At 57.5% G+C, this 19,613-nt stretch overlaps 2 protein-coding genes across 4 annotated transcripts; one reads left to right on the top strand and one right to left on the bottom strand.

Annotated features, from left to right (window-relative positions):
• Window positions 1–2,955: 2,955 nt before the first annotated feature.
• On the top strand, window positions 2,956–13,736 carry NR2F6 (nuclear receptor subfamily 2 group F member 6). Its single transcript, XM_006057883.3, has 4 exons — window positions 2,956–3,917; window positions 7,490–7,584; window positions 10,917–11,501; window positions 12,997–13,736. Exons 1-4 carry the CDS (start codon window positions 3,634–3,636, stop codon window positions 13,269–13,271), a joined length of 1,239 nt encoding a protein of 412 aa, XP_006057945.1. The 5' UTR covers window positions 2,956–3,633; the 3' UTR covers window positions 13,272–13,736.
• Window positions 13,737–15,724: 1,988 nt separating this feature from the next.
• OCEL1 (occludin/ELL domain containing 1) lies at window positions 15,725–18,179 on the bottom strand. Of its 3 annotated transcripts, none has more exons than XM_006057882.4 (6): window positions 17,917–18,179; window positions 17,527–17,653; window positions 17,206–17,405; window positions 16,632–16,797; window positions 16,343–16,396; window positions 15,725–16,130 (listed from the first exon to the last, which is right to left on the bottom strand). In XM_006057882.4, the coding sequence occupies exons 2-6, from the start codon at window positions 17,602–17,604 to the stop codon at window positions 16,008–16,010; spliced, it is 621 nt and encodes a 206-aa protein (XP_006057944.1). In that variant the 5' UTR covers window positions 17,605–17,653; window positions 17,917–18,179; the 3' UTR covers window positions 15,725–16,007. The 3 variants fall into 3 exon arrangements, with proteins under 3 accessions (XP_006057944.1, XP_006057942.1, XP_006057943.1); XM_006057880.4 differs by having other exon boundaries at window positions 17,527–17,703; window positions 17,917–18,178; XM_006057881.4 differs by lacking the exon at window positions 17,917–18,179 and adding an exon at window positions 17,757–17,880.
• Between the last annotated feature and the right edge of the window lie 1,434 nt (window positions 18,180–19,613).

Genomic DNA, 19,613 nt, shown 5'->3' with positions numbered 1-19,613 from the left:
TGGCCAGTCTGAAAAGTTGCCAGTTTCACCTGCATGAGATGGGAGCTCTGGGAGGTGCCAGTGTCAGATTAATAGCAGGCAAGTGATTAGCATCTTATTTACATAGGCCACGCCCCCTTCCCTTCCAGAGGCGTCTGGCAGACTTGGGAAAGGGGGTTAGGCTCGACACAGACGCCCCGGATTAGTGGCCAGCTGTCCCCTCCTGGGTGGTAGCTGAAATTCAAGACGCGGATTAGATAGATTTTCATTCCCAGCCTGGTGGGGGTGAGGTTCGGGGGTGGGGGTGGTTCCAGGCAGCACCTGTGCAGGTGTGTGCGCGGCGCGGCTGCCTCTCCCGGCAGGGCAAGGCTGACCTGAGGTCGGCGCTAGTCAGCCGCCGAGACTCAACCTGGTCCTCCGGATCCACAGGAGCCTCGGGCCAGCGCTGGGGGCTGGTGACCTTCGAACCATAAGCACAATCTCCAGACCGAGGCAGGCTTTGCAGAAAGCAGGGCAACTCAGGCGGGCAAGGTCGCCCGTAGCCCGGCAGAGGACCCGACTGTACGACCCTCTTGTCCGTCTCCCCGAGTCTCACTAGGTTGCCCGTGGCGGAGGGTGGAGGGTGGGGGGTGGGATGGGGTGGGGCCGAGAGGAAGCAAGGTCACCTGTTGGAAGGTGGGGAAGGAGTTCGCCCCGGCGGTGGGGGCGGGAGCTGAGGTCGCCGTTGGGGGGGCGGGGGCAGGTTCCCAGGCCACCGGGAGCCGGGTCTTGCTGTTCCCACGGGTGCCCCGCAGCAGATGGGCCCAGGCCTCTTTGTCCCTGGTCGCGGCCTCTGCAAGGTCAAATGTCACCGCGGGGCCGCGGGCAGGGGTCAGGTGGGCGGGGCCGGACCTCCAGGGGCTGCGGGGGCTATAGAGCTCCTGGGCGGAGGCGGGGCAGCCCCCCGAAAGGTTGGATCACCTCGAGGTTCTGCAATCTGTGGCATACCTTCTTCCAATCTCCACCGGACTCCTCCCCTAGGCTAGGTGTCCCTCAAACTCCAGTTCCCTGTCCCCTCCCTTCTCCGAGCCCCCTCTGACTCCTTGAGCCTTCTTTTCCTTACAAGTCTTTGGCTCTCATCTCTGAGACACCCACCTCCACGTCCGCCCCCATCGAGGATACTAAACAGTTCAGACCAGGGACCTAGGACACCCATTGTCACCCCAAATACCCAGCTAGCGCCTCCCATTCCTGGGCCGCCGAACCAAAGTGTCCTCTCTCTTTAAAAAAAAAAAAAAAAAAAAAATTGGTTGCCCTGGGTCATGGTTGCTGCATGCGTGATCTTTACTTGGGACATCTGAGATCTTAATTCCCTGACTAGGGATCAACCCCATGTCCCCTGCAGTGGAAGCACAGAGCCCTAACCACTGGACTGTCAGGACCTAAAGTGTCCTCTTTAACCATTCAAGCCCAATGCAGGTTATGGGGCAGAGAACTCCACTCCAGTCAGACCCTTGGAAAGTCCTTCCTCATGTCTAACCCTAGTGCTTCTTGCTTTCTGTACTTGCTAAAACGTCCCCCCCCCCCCCACCTCATACCCAGCCACACCCTCCCCAGGATGCCCAGAGGCCCAGGGCTGGGCATCCATTGCCTGGCTTCTCCAGAACCTTGGTATCCTGTTAACTGCAGCAAGATCTCCAAACATCTCCAGCCCTTGCCAGGGAGGATGCCCCTCAGACGTCAACTGGAGAGGGGAATGGCTTTTCTCAAGGACCCTTCCTGAGAGAGGAGGGTGTAGGGGCCGGTGGGGGCAGAGGACCTTTCTCTCCTGCCTGCAACCCTTAGAGGCCCAGCCACGTGTCCGAGTGTCCAGCTTAGCCCAGGGCAGGGCAGGAGATAAGGCCTGGACCTTCAGGACTCCAAGGTGAAAGGTCACTGCAGGAAGGGCTTTTCCAGCCGGTTAAAGGTTAACAGGCTCAGAAGCAAGGCTCAGGTTTCTTTGCCCAGGGCGGCCAGGAGAGCATACAAAGGGTGTTTAATATATGCTGGCTGCCGTTACCCGGGGTCTTGGAGGCAGTGACATGGAGGCAGAGCAGCAGCTGGGAAACTCTGGGGAGCCTGGAAGAGACATCTGTAGTCCAGTCGGCCCCTGGTCAAGCTCTTTCTGTGAAGCATAGAAAGAAAAGGAAATTAAAGGGGAAAGGGGGCAGGCCGCCGTCAGGGGTGGTGGGCATTCCTGTTGCCTCCAGCCTCGTTGGGCGGGTGGGCGCCCTGCCCCCAGAAGCCTGAAATTCTGGAGAGGGGCCCCCTGACCTCGCGCCCCTGCCGGCCGCAGACCACAACATCCCTTCCCCCCCGGAGATTCCGAACACCAGGTGTTAGCCCAAGCAGAGAAAGGGTGGGGTGGGGGTCGGACGCCGCGACTTTCTGGAAGAGGAAGCAAACACAATCCATCATGCAACTGTGCAAAGAAATGCCCCAGGAGGGGAGTGTGTGGTGTGTGTGGTGTGTGTGTACTGCGTAGGGGCGTGCCCCCCGGTGCAACCGGCCCCCCATTATTGCTTCTGCCGGGAATGCAAGGGGGTGGTGCCGAGGGGCGCCTCGAGGGCGGTTGAGCTACACAACTTCCAAGGCCGGAGGTGGAGGGGAGGGCCTTAGAGAGACATCTTGGCGAGGCTGCGGAAGGGCAGAGGGCAGCAGTGGCCCAGGCTCCCGCCGCGGCCCGGCAGGGGTTAAGGCTGGAGCCGGGCGAGGACGGGGGTGGGAGTGGGGTGAGCGAGGGAGGGGAGGGAGGAGGGTCAGGCCTTGCGGCCCCGCGCTCCGCCCTAGCCCCTCCCGCCGGCCGGGGCGCCGGGCGCCGCGCACGGCCACCCATGTCCTTATAAGGGCGGCCGTCGCCGGGGCAACGAGCGCCCGCCCCCAGCCCGCGGCGCGCGCCCCTGCCCCCGCCCCCGCCCCCCGCCCGCCCCGCGAATGGAACGTTGTGTGTCAAACCGGCCGCAGCGCGAGGCCGGCGCGCGGGGTCGGCGGCGAGAGCGAGGCTCGGGCTCAGGCACAGGCCCAGGCCGGGCGGGCGCGGCCGCAGCGGGGGCGGCAGCTCGGGAAGCGCCGGCCCGCGGTCCTGCAGGCCCCGAGCGGCCGCCGGGGGCCCTGGGGGCCTCAGGGGGTGCGGTGACCGGCCCCGGAGCACGCCCGCCGCCCCTCCCCCCCGCCGCGGGCGGCCGCGCAACTTGCGGCCAAACTTTCCCCCCGGCCTCCCGCGCTCGGATGGCAGCCCGCTAAGTTGGCCGCAGCCCTTGGCCGAGCGGCGGCCAGGCCGGAGGGCACCCCCTGCGCTGCCTGGGCCGGGCCATGGCCCGAGCTCCCCCGCCGGGGCCCCAGGGCGGCGGGGCGCGAGTCCCCGGGGCCCCCGGCCAGCACCTCTAGCGCGCCCCCCCGGTCCGGGGCCCGGCCCCGCGCACGCGTGGGAAAGTTGACCTGGAACCGGCCCGACCAGTTCCGCCCGGGCGCGCGGACCGGCCGCAGGAAGTTGCTGCAAAACTTTTTTGGGGGGTGCAACCGGGTGACCCCCGCGCACCGGGACCGGATGCGCGCCGGTTAGGGTCCCCCGGGCCGAGAGGGGTGCCCCGAGGGAGAAACGCGGAGGGGGCGCCCCGGCCCCGCTGCCCGGGGGCTATGGCCATGGTGACCGGCGGCTGGGGCGGCCCCGGGGGCGGCGGCGACACGAATGGCGTGGACAAGGCGGGCGGCTACCCGCGCGCGGCGGAGGAAGATTCGGCCTCACCCCCCGGTGCCGCCAGCGACGCTGAGCCAGGCGACGAGGAGCGGCCGGGGCTGCAGGTGGACTGCGTGGTGTGCGGGGACAAGTCGAGCGGCAAGCACTACGGCGTCTTCACCTGCGAGGGCTGCAAGAGCTTCTTCAAGCGGAGCATCCGCCGCAACCTCAGCTACACCTGCCGGTGAGCCCCCTCTCAGCGCACCGCCGCCGGCACCCGGGCCGGGCCTCTGACCTGCTCGGTCACCTTGGGCCTGGCGCTGACCTTCCCTGGTTCTCTACTTCCCGTCAGAGATCGGGGCACAGGTCCCTCGCCCCCTCTCCATCACACTCCTGAGATTGTGTATACAGTCGGCGCTGTATCGGTGCAGGTCCCCCCCCCATCAGGTGGTCCCTGGCAGCTTCCGCCCCAGTTACTCGCTCCTCCTCCCTCCCTTCCTTTTCTCCGGAGAGGGGTCAGCTCTGCGCTGCGAGGGGTTGGGGTGCTGTCAGGGGTGGGTCCCTAATCCCAGGGCATCCCTTCCCTTGGGAATCTCGGCGCGCCGGGGACCGGGTGGGGATCGAACGTGGAACTTGGACTGTGGAGCTCACAGCGTCCGGGGGCCATTGTCTGCGGCCGCGCGGATCGATACGGCGCGCCCTTGGGGTCAAATATCACTTCCAAAGTCGCCCTGACTACTGAGGCGGCGGCTGGAGCGAAACTAGGTGGCACAGGGCGGCTTCCTTCGCATGGGGCCGGGGGAGGGGGGCACTTCTGCTGTGGGGGTTGGGCCTGCCCGTCAGGGGGAACCCCCATGGGCGCTCTCTGGGCCCTGGGTCACCGGAAACTCCTGCGAGAGAGGTCCGAGGTGGCGGCTGGATTTGACCGTATCTTGGCTGCTCCAGCCCCGCAACCCCCTCTACACGCCTTCCCAGCTAGGAGTAGGTGCAGAATTGGGATCCTGGAAAATCCCTGAAACTTTTGTCGGTTCTGAGACTGGGTGGGGATGAATGTTTCCAAGAAGCAGCCCTAGGCTGTCCTAGGTTGGAGTCCCCACTGGCCGGGTGTGACCTGGCTAGCTTTTCTGGTTCCCGACAGGGCATTAGGTCTAGGGGAGAAGCTGCTGGCACTGGGTGTCCAGTCCAGGACCCCGCCTTTCCCATCACTTTTTGCTGAGTCCCCTTTTCCTCCATTGACAAACCGCTACTCTGCATCCTCCAGGAACATGCTTGGGCTCTGGAGAGCCCGTTTGGAGGGTCCCATTTTCCACATGGGCAAAACTAAGGCCCAGAAAGCTCTTGGCACCTGCCCTGGGTCACCCAGGGAGAGACCCTGCCCACTTGGGGCTTAGCAAGGGAACTGTGGGGTTGGGAAGGTGGGGGGCCAGGCAAGTCTGGGTCAGGACCTCCCCAGGGGGAGCTGCTGATGGCTTGTTGGCAGGGCTACTGGGTGGGGCCCTGGGTACCTGAAGCAGGAATTTGGCCCCAGATCTGGCCTGTTGGGGGCGGCTTTGTATGGCGCGGAGCTGGCTTACTCCCTCCTCCAATGCTAACTGGGCCACCAGACTTTGGCCTCATTCTTGTTGCTGGAATAACTGTGTGCTCTCTGGCCGGGTCTTTAGGGAGGGCAGGGGAGGGGCTCAGGTGGTTTGGGGGTCCCAGAGGCTTCCTTAGAGTGGGAGCACCAAGGCCAGGGAGAGGGGCCTTGTTTGGCACTGGCATGTTCTTCAGAAGGTCTGTGTTGTGTGACCGGGAGAAGTCACTGCTTCTCTCTGAGCCTCAGGTTGAATCAACAAAGACCCCTCGGGGCCTGACGTGCGTGGTTTGATGCCAGTACCCTAGAAAAGACCCCAGTTCCAAGCCCAGCCTTCTCCCAGTTTGAGGGAGATACAGTGAGACACAGGTGTCCCAGTCTGTGGTGTCTGGGTTGGGCTAGAGGGAGGGATGGTCTGGGGTCCCAGGAGGAACAAGGAGCTCTGTCTGAGGGTCAGAGAGGAAGGCCACAGGAGGTGGACCTTGAAACATGAGGGGTTTAGCAGGTAGAAGCGAAGGGCACTCCTGCAGAGAGTGTGGCTCCAGCAAACACTCAGTGGCAGGATTGGGGATCAGTGATGTAATGTGAGACCACCCAGGCATGGGAGAAGTTAGAGCCAAGTGGGTCAGAAATTCTGGAGTGAAAGTAATGGGGAACCATGGAAGAAGGTGTGTAAGCAAAAGAGAGCAATGATCAAATGGGACTGAAAGCCAGAAGCCCAGGGAGAAGGCAGAGTTGGACTGTGGGGTCTGGCAAAGCATGTGCTGTTTAGGTGGGATAACAGGTAGAACTTACTGTTTCCCCATCTGGAGGGACAGAAGATCTCTCCTGACTCTACAACTGGGGAAGTTGAGGCAGAAGGTTCAGGGTCTCCCCTGAAGTCTCCGGGACCCGAGCCAGGCCCCTGCCTGCCTGCCCCAAGCCTGGCTGTTTCCACCCGGCTGCCCAGGACCCTCCCACTGCCTGCCTGCTGGGCTTTGTTCTGGTTCTGCCTGAGCTCCCTTTGCCCTAGTAGGGCCTCTTCCTGGGGGCTCGGAGGCTGGTGCTGTAGGACACAGAGGCCCTCTGGAGCCTCACCTCTCCAAAATTGGCCACTGGGACTCCCAGGTGGGGCCCGAGTCTTGACACTCCCCCAACCTGCACTCCCAATTTTCTCCAGAATGAGTGCATCCCATACAGAATTGGCCTTTGGCCTCCCAATTCCAGATGAGGAAACCAAGGCTCAGTGGAGGAGTGGCTGCCCAAGGGTCGGGCCTTGGGTGTCCGCAGCTAAGATGTGTTTGACTTTTTAACTTCATTAAGTATTTGTCTTACTTTGTGACTAGCTCTGAGTACCCGATTGGTGCCCAGCTGGGACTCCAGCCCTTGGTTTAGGCCTCAAAAGGCTCAGAGGAGAGAGAGATGGAGGGAACATAGAACAGGGGCCAAGGGGAAAAAGGGCGCTGGGGACATTGGAAGAACAAAGGCCTGAACCTTCCAACTTGTGACTGACCTTGGACGGAACTCGTTGCTTCAGAGGGCGGGGCCACGTGTCCCATCCCTGGAAAAGGCACCAGCAATCCCCGAGGACCCCCTGGAGGAAGCTTCTTGGGCTCAGTTAGGTGTTGGATGGTCTTTCTAGAGAAGGGGTTTGACATCTTAGAGGGGTACAGGAGTTCATTCATTCATTCCTTCATTTGTTCATACATCGATGGTGGCCTCGTGCCAGGCAGTAATGTTGGGGCCCCATGGTGCTGTGACCCCATAGAGGACTGGCCTGGGTTCTCATCTCTTAGTCAACTCACAAAGTCTTGCTCTGTGACCATGTTCCTTCTCCGCTCTCATAGTGCCCTGGGACAAAGACCCTGTCCCCTGGCCTGACGAGGACCAAGTAAAATGTAACTGGAAATCTTTTGGGTATCATTGTCATTTTGCCAGGAACTGCCTCTGGTCATCTGGGGAACTTGTATTCATCCTTCAAAACCCAGTTCCAACATAACCCTCCCTGGCATGCTAATCCACTTTGCCACAGACTGCTCTTCATCTGTCTCCACTCCCCCAAATTGTCCTTTCCTTTTTGCACACCTGCAGGCTTAAACTTTGTGCCACTTTGGGGTCATCTGCCCAGCCCAGGTTGTTGGTAGGGATGGGGGGTGGTCCTGGTGGTTCCCAGGTGCAACCTTCTAAGACGTCTCACAAAGTGGCTCCCAGGCCAGAATGTAGGTGTCATGGTGACCTCCTTGGTGACCTCTGCATGCCCACAGGTCCAACCGTGACTGCCAGATCGACCAGCATCACCGGAACCAGTGCCAATACTGCCGCCTCAAGAAGTGCTTCCGGGTGGGCATGAGGAAGGAAGGTGAGTACTTGCTGGGGTGGGGTGGGCAGAGGGTGAACAAGCGGCCTGCCCTTTGCTCCCTCTCTTGGGGTCTGGGAGCCATGGAGGGTGGGGTCTGGCGCCTGCTAACCTCGTTACCACCGATCCTGAGATCCCGTGGGCCTGGATCTGGCCCTGGGCTGGAGGAATCCAATTATCCATGGCTGCCTGGTGGCTGAGGCAGAACTGGGCTGCAAGGGGCTCCCCCACTTTGGCCCATGTTAGAACATTTCTCCCCACAACCTCTCCCAACCCGGCCTCAGGGGCAGGGAACCTGAAGTTAACCCCGGTAACCCTCTGTCCTCTATCCTGGCCACCACTTTCTGAACAATGATGTACTTTTTTTTTTGATTTGCTTTCCCTCCACCCTCTGCCTTGTGTTTGCCCAAGGCAGGAACTCACCCGACTAAGGCAAAGGGCAGCTCACCCTTCCGCCTGATCGGGGATGCTGGGAGCCAGAGGGAGGCCCAGCCTCTTGTCCTTGCCCTGGGGACTTGGGTGGATCTGCGCAGAGCAGCTAGGTCTAGAATTCCACCGATCACTCTTAGAATTCAGGTGGAACCTATAGACTTCTACATGAAGCACTGGGCTAGGGAGCAGAACCTGGCCCACTTCAATGTCGGCTCCAAGGCTGGACTTTGTGTCTCTGCCTGGACTCTTATGAGCCAGGCTGGCAGTTCTTCTCTGTGTCTAAAAGCTGAGTCTCTCCCGCTTTATTGTTGGTTTCTTCTCTGCTGAGCCTCTGTGAAAGAAGCTGGGAACAGCTGCCCAGAGTCTTTCTCTTAAGATCATCTGATCACTCTCTTTGGTCATGTGAAGTTGGGGGTGACTGTCCATACCCCCACCCCCGCAACCTGGATTTTGTCTCCACTTGTGAATTTGACCTAAAATCCACATCAAATCCAGGCTTCAGATCTTCAAAGTCTCGAGGTGGAAATAATAAATCTCAGATCATGACCCAAACACAGCCCTATCTCTTGGCCTTTGCACAGGTGGTTCCCTCTGTCTGGAACACCTCTCCCAGACACCTACATGGCTTTCTCTCTCACCTTCTTTTAAGATTTGCTTAAACATACCTCCTCCGAGAAGCCCTCCTGATTACCCTTTGCAACCCCTTTATTCGGGCCATCTATCTTGCTTTATAATTTGCTTGCTCCTCAAGGTCAGAAACTTTTGTCTGTCTTGTTTTCTGACACATCCCCAGAGCCTACACCAGGTTCTAAAACATGGAAGGTGCTTAATGTTTCTTGGCTTGAGTTACTATCCATTTAGCTCTTACTATGAGACCCTGGTTCGATTCCTGGGTTGGGAATATCTACTGGAGAAGGGATAGGCTACCCACTCTAGTATTCTTGGGCTTCCCTTGTGGCTTAGCTGGTAGAGAATCCGCCTGCAATGTGGGAGACCTGGGTTCAATCCCTGAGTTGGGAAGATCCCCTGGAGAAGGGAAAGGCTACCCACTCCAGTGTTCTGGCCTGGAGAAGTCATGGACTGTGTAGTCCATGAGGTCCCAAAGAGTCGGACATGACTGAGTGACTTTCACTTTCATGTTTCAAAAGCTATTCCAAGCCAGTTAGATACATTCTCATTTAATTCAGTGATTGGTGTTATCATCGTCATGATTATTATCAACTGCATACTTTTATGGGTGGGGAAAGAGTACAGAGAGCAATGTAATTGTGGTTGGGATTTGAACCCACACAGTCTGGGCTTAATGGGGAGGAAGAGCTGGGGAAGGGGTTCTCAGGAAGCAGGAACAGCAAATGCAAAGACCCTGAGGTGGCCGGGTGATGGATGAATGATGGCAGTGGGCTTTAGAACCAAGTGAGCCAGAGGTTAATTGGGATTCATTGTTGGCCCTCAACCCAGCTACACCCATTTGACAGACAGAGGCTCCTGAGACTTCAAATCACATGGGATAAGGCTTGAATGCTGCTTCCTTGATCAGCTCTGCTAGCCCTCAGCTCCCACTTGTGTCCCTCTCCTGCACTGCTTCATGGTGGGTTGACCAGAAGTTCATGGAGGTGATGAGACTGGGCATGTCACCTCATTAAAGCTTACTAATTAGTCTCTGTCTGGCATCTAGCCCAGTCAGCCCCTCCACCCCACCCACTGTGGCATGGGCCAGGCTGGCATACAGCCACCCTTCCTCCTTGCACCTCAGCTTTCCTCTTGTCACCTACGTGATCCCTGGGGGCACTGGCCAAGGCCAGCAATTGGTCCTTCCCCATCACAGGCAAAGCTACTGATGGAATCTCATGTTTACTGAGCACCTGCTACTGACCGGGTTCAATCCCTGGGTCAGGATCCCCTGAAGAAGGGAATGGCTACGCGCTCCAGGATTCTTGTATGGAGAATCCCATGCACAGAGGAGCCTTACAGCCTATAGTCCGTGGGATCGCAAGGAGTCAGACACGACTGAGCAACTAACACTACTTTTTGCTAACAGTGACTTTTTGCTACTGACCAGGATTTCATTCTTAACACTGAGGTCACTGCAGAGGCCCAGGCAGATGAGACCTGCTCTAGGGGGCCATGACCTGGAGGGTGGGGCTGGGAGGTAGAGAAATATCCTACTTCCATAGGAGAGATCAGTGCCAGCTCCTACTGATCACTTGTTTGAGGAGTAGGCTGGCTACGTGCCCATGTCCTAGGAAGGTGCTTGCCCCCCCTAGACCCATTATCAGCTCTTAGACTCCTATGATTGACAGATGAGAACATGATTGATAGGTCTGGCTTCCCTGGGCTGCAGAAGGGAGCTCACACAGTCCAGAAGAGGGGGAGGCGGGTATGTGAATTAAATTAGCCCTCACCCAGTGGTCCCATTTCCACCTGAGATGCCCCCCCACCTTCCTTCTCTGAAAGAAGTAGCCCCATGGCGGCTGGACATGACCTCAGGGGGCACAGGGTGGAGCAAGGTGGGGCCTGCAAGACCTTGGCCTCTGTCCTCCCAACAAGCATTGTGCCCATGAGGTAGGGATTGGGGGTTCAGGGAAGGGCTGAGTTGGGGGCTTGGAGCGGAGGGTATGAGTAACCCTCTGATAATTTTATCTCCAACCTTTCTTCCTCCCTACTTGCCCCACCCCATGACTCGGGGTTCCCACTTTCCCCCTAATTCCTCCCCGCCTTCCTCACACCCCACACTCCCCTCTCTGGTTTCCCGTGTCCTCACTCCCCGTCTTCTGATTCTTGCCCCGCTCCCTGTCCCCACTCCACTCCTCCCTCTCCTGTACCTTCCGCATTTCTTGCGTGCTGGCAATCTCCCTCCCCCTTCTCCCCCTCCCCACCCCCTCATCTCTATCTCCCCTTCTCAGCGGTGCAGCGCGGCCGAATTCCGCACTCGCTACCCGGCACTGTGGCAGCCTCCTCGGGCAGCCCTCCTGGCTCTGCGCTGGCCGTGGCCGGCGGAGACCTCTTCCCGGGGCAGCCGGTGTCGGAGCTGATTGCGCAGCTGCTGCGTGCCGAGCCCTATCCCGCCGCGGCCGGGCGCTTCGGTGCAGGAGCCGCGGGCGCTTTCGGAGCCGGGAGCGGCGCGGCGGGCGCGGTGCTGGGCATCGACAATGTGTGCGAGCTGGCGGCGCGGCTGCTCTTCAGCACCGTGGAGTGGGCGCGCCACGCGCCCTTCTTCCCCGAGCTGCCCGTGGCCGACCAGGTGGCGCTGCTGCGCCTCAGCTGGAGCGAGCTCTTCGTGCTGAACGCGGCGCAGGCAGCGCTGCCCCTGCACACGGCGCCGCTGCTGGCCGCCGCCGGCCTGCATGCCGCGCCCATGGCCGCCGAGCGTGCCGTGGCCTTCATGGACCAGGTGCGCGCCTTCCAGGAACAGGTGGACAAACTGGGCCGTTTGCAGGTCGACTCCGCGGAGTACGGCTGCCTCAAGGCCATCGCGCTCTTCACACCTGGTGAGACGCCCTGGAACGGGGGCTCTGGCCTGGGGAGGGGCTGGGTGGGGGAGGGGAGAGACCTAGCTCCTGACCCTGACCCCCTTAGTCCTCCACTTCCGGATCTACAGCTAGCCAGACTTGCGTCCCTGCATGCGCCTTTAGCGCTGTTGGGGGACAGTGGAGGAGGCGATGCAGGTGGTCTGACACCGTCCGTGATGGCCCCACTCCCTGATCCCAGGCCTTCATAAGAACTTTGATCCCTCACAGCTCCATGTCTTAAGGCCCCACAGCATCCCCCCTTGATTCTCAGGCTCCCTGAGACCCCCCCCACCCTTCACCCCCTCATCAAGGTGTTCATCGTGCTCAGTGGGCACTGACGGCAGAATGACAGGTGGGGGGCCGCGGGAGGGGAGGTCTGCCCACTTGGCTCTGTCCGTCACTTACTGATTTCCGTTCTCCCTAAACTCTGACCCTCATCTGCCAAATCAGGATGCTCCTCTTGTTACTGACCACTTAATGGAGGACTGTCTTCCACTTATGAAAGGCAGGGGTGCTCTGACACCTGGTTCTGGGCTCTCCTGGACCCTTCGCTCCCTGATTCCTAGGACCCTAGACCACTGACCCAGGCTCCCAACCTGCCCCCCACTCCGGAAGTCCTCCAGGGGCCACCCGCAGCAGAGCTGGATCGGGTAGGGGGTGTGGCTTGAAGCCCCTCCCACCTAGGGGCGGAGGCATCTTAGTTCCTTCCTAGTCTTCAGTAACCCTCCCGCCGCCAAAGCCCTGCTTTATTGTGGTGGGAGTGGTGGCATAGCAGACTCTGCACTTTGCAAGGAGGTCCCACTAGGTGTCTCCTGGAACCAAGGATGCGGAGCCAGACCCAGGCTACTCTGGGAGGTGGCTTTTATCCAATAATATGGCTTTGCCCCTCTTTACTTACCCAGGACATTTTCTCTGCCCTGACATTCATAGGGCTCTCACCTGTCACCTTCACTCACAAGGGAGGTCTGTTTAGTATGTCTCAATACCCTCTCTAGGCTTTGCTTTTCTTCCCAAGTCCCCTTACCAGCCCCCTCTTCCCCTTGAGCTTTTTGTTTGGGGTGTTTTCAGCCTCACCTCCTGGCATGCAGAATTTCCCTAACCAGAGACTGAACCCGCAGCCCCTGCAGTGGAAGTGCAGTCTTAACCACTAGACCACCAGGGAATTCCTTCCTCCTCAAGCTTGATTAGAACTTGTCTCCCTGTTAAATGCCTTAGTCAGGGCCCTTCCACCCTTGAGACATCACGACCTGCACTCCGTGTCATCATCCTCAGATGAGGCCACCTTAATATCTCTTGGGGACCAACACTGCCTTAGATATTAGACACCCCCACTTGTGCCCTAGGTCCTATCTCCCATCCCTTGAGTGCCCTCCTCTGTACCAACAGCCCTGAGTGGTGTCCCCCAGCCCCGGTCAGCCCTGGGGTCCTGTGTCCTCCTGCCACTTCTTCTTCTGACCTTGCCCTTGTCCCTTAGATGCCTGCGGCCTCTCAGACCCAGCGCATGTGGAGAGCCTGCAGGAGAAGGCGCAGGTGGCCCTCACCGAGTACGTGCGGGCCCAGTACCCATCGCAGCCCCAGCGCTTTGGGCGCCTGCTGCTGCGGCTCCCTGCCTTGCGTGCCGTCCCGGCCTCCCTCATCTCCCAGCTGTTCTTCATGCGCCTGGTGGGCAAGACGCCCATCGAGACGCTGATCCGAGACATGCTGCTGTCAGGAAGTACCTTTAACTGGCCCTACGGCTCAGGCCAGTGACCAGACAGGGCCAGGTCTGCAGACCTCAAGGGACACGGATGCTCAGGCCTCCGGGGCGGGGGAGGGTGCTCCCCCAGACAGAGGACCCTGGCTTCCCTCCTCAGACTCCTATTTTTTAAAGACTGTGAAATGTTTGTCTTTTCTGTTTTCTAAATGATCATGAAACCAAAAAGAGACTGATTTGTCTAGACTCCAGTCAAGTCTTCCCCAGAAACCCTGATGAAAATGAGGGGCGAGACAGAGGGTCCAACCCCAGGACAGCCTTGTCCCTTGGTACCCCAAGAATAAACTCGTGGGGGTGTGGCTTCTCTGGTGTCATGGGCAAAGTCCTGGCGTCTGGACTGGAGGGGCAGCTGCAGCCAGGCAGGGGTGATGAGTGCCAGACTGATCCTCTGGACACGTAATCCATGTTGGACACTACATGATGGATGAATCAAGGCCAATAATAAAGAAGTTTCCTACCTGCACAGTCTCCATCATCTTAGTCGGGGGAGGGGTGACACAGAAGGCACCCTACCATGGGGACCCACTCGCAGCCCAGCTGGAACACCTACAACCTAACAACAGTCCTACTTGCTGGTTTTTTAAAATTTGTTTGTGTGGGATAGTTTTGTGCGGAAACAGGCTGGAAGGGGAGGCCAGAGGTCAGCCAATGAGTTTGTAGGAGTTGGGCTGAGCAGATGAATTTAGATTCTGGCCTATGAAAGTGAGCCTCATACATTCACACAAACCCTGGACTAAGTACTTTATTGTTCTCCCTTTTTTAGCTGCACCACACGGCTTATGAGATGTTAGTTCCCCAACCATGCCAAGGCCTAACCCACTGGACTGGCAGGGAAGTCCCTTTGTTTTCTTTGGTCAACCCTTAATCATGGTGTCTGGGCCCCAGTGTCCTTGGGAGAAATGTTTGGGGCGAGTTCTGTCCCTTGATCTCAGCCCAGATATAGCCCTCCATTTCGCTGGCCACAGCGACTGGTTTAGGGAGGGCATGTGGCCCAGAGCTGGCCAGTGAGATTCAATGGCAGGATGGAAATTAGGAGGATAAAGCAGAGCCAAAAAGGAGACCAATTACGCAGGATACTTTCAGAGCCCCTGGATCAAGCCACATCTGAAACCCTTGGGCATTTCAGTTCCATGAGCCCAGACTTCCCCTTTTGTGCCTGAGCCAGTTTCAATTTTTTTTGTTACACGTAATTAAAAAAACTTTTAGAAATTGGCATTTAGAAGATGGAGACCTCTAAGGTCAGACCTTGAAATGTGGATTTGATTGAGGTGATATAGGGTGACGCAGGGCACCAGGGGGCGTGCCATCCCGGCCTCAGAAGGTTGTGGCCCAGTTCTGTAGTAGGAAAGGCATCTGTGGAATTTATGCCAGGACTGTGGCTCTAGGGTATGGGTAGAAAGGGCCCAGATGGTGGTGGTGGGTGGCACCTTTTGGCCCTGACTGAAGGCTTGTCAAGTGAAGACAAATTTATCAATCATGGTCCTTTGAAAACAGGGAAGAACCTGGGTTTCACCCTGTAGGTTGGGCTAGGGCTTAGCCATAAAGCAGCCTCAGCCCTCCAGAATGTTCCCCATTGGAACCCTCGTCTCCCCCATGTCCATCTCAGAGGACATCTGGGAAGACGGAAACAAATGAGTGAAGGTCTCTTGGGTATGCCCTGTCCCCAGAAGGGGACTGAGGTTGGAATGGGATGAAGCTCTCCCACTGGCAGCTGGGCTGGTTTCTGCCCTGGGTAGGTGTTTTCTGAGAGGTCCTGTGCATAAGTGAATGTCCACTCCAGCCGGCTGGACAGCAATGCACTGTTTCTCAGATTCATAGGACATCTGTGGACTGACCAAGACCATGGTGTCTGTCCTGCTTCCAGTTGGTCAGAGACTTGGATGCTTGTCCAGGCCTGATTGCTGAACTTCTACAAAACCCAAACCTCTTTTGCTGGAAGAAGACATCTTGAGCCTCCCTGGTTGTCAGGACACCTGTCGGGGTCCAGCCCCCTCTCCTTGCTCTATCACAGTGGGCTCTCTTCCTGAGGACATGTGTTCTTGAGGACCAATCCTGGGGCTGAGACCTCTCTGTGACCCAGAGGCTGGCACTGCCTTCCTTGCCTGCAGCCTGCCTAACTGCCCCTGTGCTCTGGGAGGCCAAGGCTCAAAGAAAGCTCCTGGGCTACCATCACTGGGCTTCACGTGGAGCCTGGTCCTACCTGTGCTCCATCCATGCTACCCAGAGCCTGGCACGGCATGGACATTAGGGGACCCTACTGGCTGGGGAGGAGACACTAGCGGTTGACCCCTCAGCTTCCTACTCTTGGAGACGCTTGGAAGCCATTTGAGACTCTTGGAGCCCCCTGGATAGACTAGGGTTCACAGTCTACTCAGAGACCCTGGCCAATTCCCTTGCTCAGGAAGAACAATTTTTTGGTGACGAGTGAAACCAGGAGTTTTAAGCGGCAGTAGGTACTTAATAAATGTTTATTCCACTGGAATGGAGAGCAGGACCCCCTTCCAGGGGATGGACTGGGATGTGGGGTCTCCATGGAGGTCCTGCAGGAGGTTCTGGGAAGCCTTGCTGGAAGAGGGGCCATAAGATCTAGGCCTCAAAGGCGAAGGCATTTAAAATCAGGCATGGCTACCCCAGGCGGGGCAACAGTAACAGCAAAGATCAGGAGGGAAGAAGAGAAGGAAGGGCAGTGTAGGGCCCCCCACTTTGATGGTTCCCTCTATTCGCCAGGACACTCAGAAGTACACAGAGCCCTCGCTGTCTCCTTGGTCGTCAAATTTCTGGATCTGTGTCTTGAGGTGCCTTAGCTTGCCCTTCAGGTAATGGCAGCGAGCCTGCTTGTCCAAGAAGCTGGGGTCCTGAGCAGGGTGAGATCCAGGGAAGTCTTTATGGCAGTCTTGGCCTATGCCTCTCAAGCTGCTTGAGCTTTCATCTTTTCCTCTCTGAACCTTAGTTTTCTTTCCATGAAACTGGGCACAAGTGCCCAGCCTCATGGGAGTGTGAGTATGTGTGTGTGGCGGGGGCGGGGGGTGCAAAGGCCAGGCTGTAGGACTCAAGAGGCATGACTCACCATCTGCTTCTTCTCAAATTCCCTCCAGACACGGGCAGCAACTTGGGCCTCCTTCTGCCAGGGGAGAAGGAAGCGGGTGCTCAGGGAGCACAGGACCCAAGGAGGGATGGGGAAACTGAGGTTCAGACAAGGTGGACCTTGTCAAGGGCTGACCCTGGCCCATGTGATGTGGTGCCCGCCCAGCCTGGACGAGGAAGAGGCCCAGAGATCTGAACCCATTGGGCTTCCAGAGGCCAGGCTTAGGCCACTTGCAAGGGATGTAGGGTGAGGGTTTCCACCTGGTGCTGACCTGGCTTCGGGGTCCAGGCAGTGAGTTCAGCAGGGCCTCCAGCTGCTGGAGCTTTGCCTGTGCAGAGCCCACCTCCTGCTGGAGCTCCAAGAACTCTGGGTACTGGTCCTGAAACACTGCAGCATAGCGGCTCCGATCCTTTGCAGTGCTCACTGGTGGGTACTTACTACCAGGTTGAAAGGGGGTCAAAGTATGAGTGGAAAGAGCTCTTTTTCACAATCATTGTAATTTGCTCTTCTTTGTCTCTGTTGGGCTCCCTGCCCTAAATGCCCTTCTTCTCTTTTTACTATTTGGTAAACTCTTACTCTTCCCTTGTAGCTCAGTTGGTAAAGAATCTGCAGGAGACCCAGGTTTGATTCCCGGGTCAGGAAGATCCCCTGGAGAAGGAAATGGCAGCCCACTCCAGTATTCTTGCCTGGAGAATCCCATGGACAGAGGAGCCTGGCAGGCTACAGTCCATGGGGTCCTAAGAGTCAGACACAACTTGGTGACTAAACCACCAAACTCTTATTCGCTTGTCAAAGCCCCAGCCTCAGTGCCCCTTCCCTGTTCCATGAAATTAGGAACCACTCACAGCTCATAGTCAGGCACGGGGTGGGGCCTAGGCACATGTCTCTCGCAGATGGCTCTAGTAGACTTCTTGGTGCCCAAGAGGGCCCGGGAGGGGAGTTCATCCTCAAATACAATCTTCTTGGGCTTTGTCCTGTGGGCTCCGGGCTGGGGCTGGTACACAGTTCGGGGAGCGCTGGGTTTGAGGCCTCTAGACACCAGCCGCTGCAGAAGGCGCAGGAATCATGGTTTGGAGTTAATGAGGGTTAGCCGGCATCCCTTAAAGAGGGGAAATGAATCCTATGCCTGGGCTCGGCCTTGGAACCCTCCTCCCTTATAGACTCACCGGAGGACCAGGGCCAGGCGGACGGGTCTGCAGGTTCCCCCGGGAGCCATGGGTCTGGGGGGGCTCTCGGGTGGGCATTGGCTTGGGGACGGCGCCGCTCCGGCGTCCCCGGGCAGGTGTGCGGGTCCTGCGGGGAGAGCCGTGAACCGCGCGTGGCGGGGATGGTCGGCGGGCGGACTGTGGACACAGCAGGGGGACATAATTGGAGGTGGGACGGTGGGAGGACTCACTGGGAGGCGGCTCCCGGAGCGGCCAACTCCTTTACCCGTTACGCTTTCTCCATCTCCGCCCTCATTTGCATAGACTCACGCCATTGGCCTCAAAGAGCCCCAGACCCCGCCGCCGGCTGCGTAACCCGGAAGAGCGCTATGCAAATAATCCGTTACGTACCGCGCAGCCCAGGATTGGCTCGCGTTAACCCCGGCGCGGCCCGCAATCTCTCCCCCAGGGCTAGGTGGAGCCCAGGGACAGCGCCCCCGAGAAGACCGTTGGGATCTCCGGTCCGGTGGCGGGCCGCACGAACCACTCCTGCCTGGGGTCACCTGTCCCAGCGTTTGGGGCTCCGACTCTAGGTCCGCTCCCGAAGTCCGTGTGGTGCATTAACTACAGCCTGGAGTCCACTGGCTGGGTCGCTCCGCGGGCCAGGGGAGGGGCCTCGGTATATAGGGCGGGGCTGGTGGTGAGGGGGCGGGCCGGGGGAACCCGGAAGCGGACCCACACCTTGGCGAGGAGACGGACGGAGAAAGCTAGCTGCTGTGTGTTTAGGGCCGGTAACTCACCCTTTCTGACCCTCAGTTTATTTGGAGAACTTTCGGCAGAGAATGAGATGGTAAGACAGCATCACCGACTCAATGGACAGAAGTCTGAGGAAACTCCGGGAGACAATGGAGGACAGGGGAGCCTGGCGTGGTGCAATCCATGGGGTCGCAAAGAGACCGACACGATTTAGCCACTGAACAACAGCACCAACTTATCTATTTACTTGAGTGAGTGAGTGAAGTCGCTCAGTCGTGTCCGACTCTTTGCGACCCCATGGACTGTAGCCCACCAGGTTCCTCTATCCATGGAATTTTCTAGGCAAGAGTACTGGAGTGGGTTACCATTTCCTTCTCCAGCGGATCTTCCCGACCCGGGGATCGAACCCGTGTCTCCCGCATTGCGGGCAGACTCTTTACCGTCTGAGCCACCAGGGAATCGCATCTATTTACTTAGCGGTTATATTTTTTTAATAGTTCTTTAAATAAGCACTGGAGGCATGTTTAGAGAATTCACATGGAAAAGAAGCGTAGCGCAGATTGAATTTCTTACCCACCCTTATTCCCAGAGGCCACAGTTAATTGTATCTCCTTTCGGAGAGATTCGAAGTCAATGACAAATCTTCCTCACTACGGACAATACTATAGAAAAAAGATTCAAGGGCACATTTCTTTGGCCAATTGTGCAGGCTTATGTAGGATAAATTCCTAGAAGTGAAACTTCCCAGAATCCACGGGGGAAAGAGACCTGTGTAATTTGGAGAGATACTGTCAAAAAGATTGAACTGACTTGGAAAAGACTCTGAAGCTGGGAAAGTTTGAAGGCAAAAGAAGAGGGTGGCAGAGGATGAGATGGTTACATAGCACCACCGATTCAATGGACATAACTTTGAACAAACTCTGGTAGATCGTGGAGGACAGAGGAGCCTGGGGTGCTGAAGTCCATAGGGTCTCAAAGAGCTGAACACAACTTAGCGACTGAACAGCATCAGTTGTCAAGTTGTTTTTCAGTGAGCTTGTGCCAATAATGCTCTAATCAGCTGGTTTTCCCACAACCCTTGCAACCACAATGGCATCACAGTTTCCTGTACATGTACTTTCAAAGTTTTAAATCTTGCCTAATCTGGTGAGTGAAAAAATTCAGAAACCATTGTATTTGTTTTCCTGTTTATATCCTGCAAATTTTTTTTTCTTGTTGGCTTTTAGGAGCTTTTTATATATTAAGGGTGTTGATTTAACCAGATAGTGTATCTTTACTGTTACTATTATAAATGGGATCTTCCAATATATTTTGCAACTTTGTTTTTTGCATATAGGAAATTGAATATTAAT

Source organism: Bubalus bubalis, chromosome 9 (assembly GCF_019923935.1).
Source record: "Bubalus bubalis isolate 160015118507 breed Murrah chromosome 9, NDDB_SH_1, whole genome shotgun sequence".
Taxonomy (NCBI): domain Eukaryota; kingdom Metazoa; phylum Chordata; class Mammalia; order Artiodactyla; family Bovidae; genus Bubalus; species Bubalus bubalis.
This window is presented reverse-complemented; position numbering and strand designations above follow the sequence as displayed.

Bases quoted from the DNA above. Each gene is read 5' to 3' on its own strand.
- NR2F6 (XM_006057883.3), top strand. From the start codon at position 3,634: ATGGCCATGGTGACCGGCGGCTGGGGCGGCCCCGGGGGCGGCGGCGAC. The intron at 3,918-7,489 runs GTGAGCCCCCTC...GCATGCCCACAG, and splicing joins AACCTCAGCTACACCTGCCG to GTCCAACCGTGACTGCCAGA. The intron at 11,502-12,996 runs GTGAGACGCCCT...CTTGTCCCTTAG, and splicing joins CATCGCGCTCTTCACACCTG to ATGCCTGCGGCCTCTCAGAC.
- OCEL1 (XM_006057882.4), bottom strand. From the start codon at position 17,604: ATGCCCACCCGAGAGCCCCCCCAGACCCATGGCTCCCGGGGGAACCTG. The intron at 16,798-17,205 runs GTGAGTGGTTCC...TCAACCTGGTAG, and splicing joins CCCGTGCCTGACTATGAGCT to TAAGTACCCACCAGTGAGCA. The intron at 16,397-16,631 runs GTCAGCACCAGG...CTCCCCTGGCAG, and splicing joins TGCCTGGACCCCGAAGCCAG to AAGGAGGCCCAAGTTGCTGC.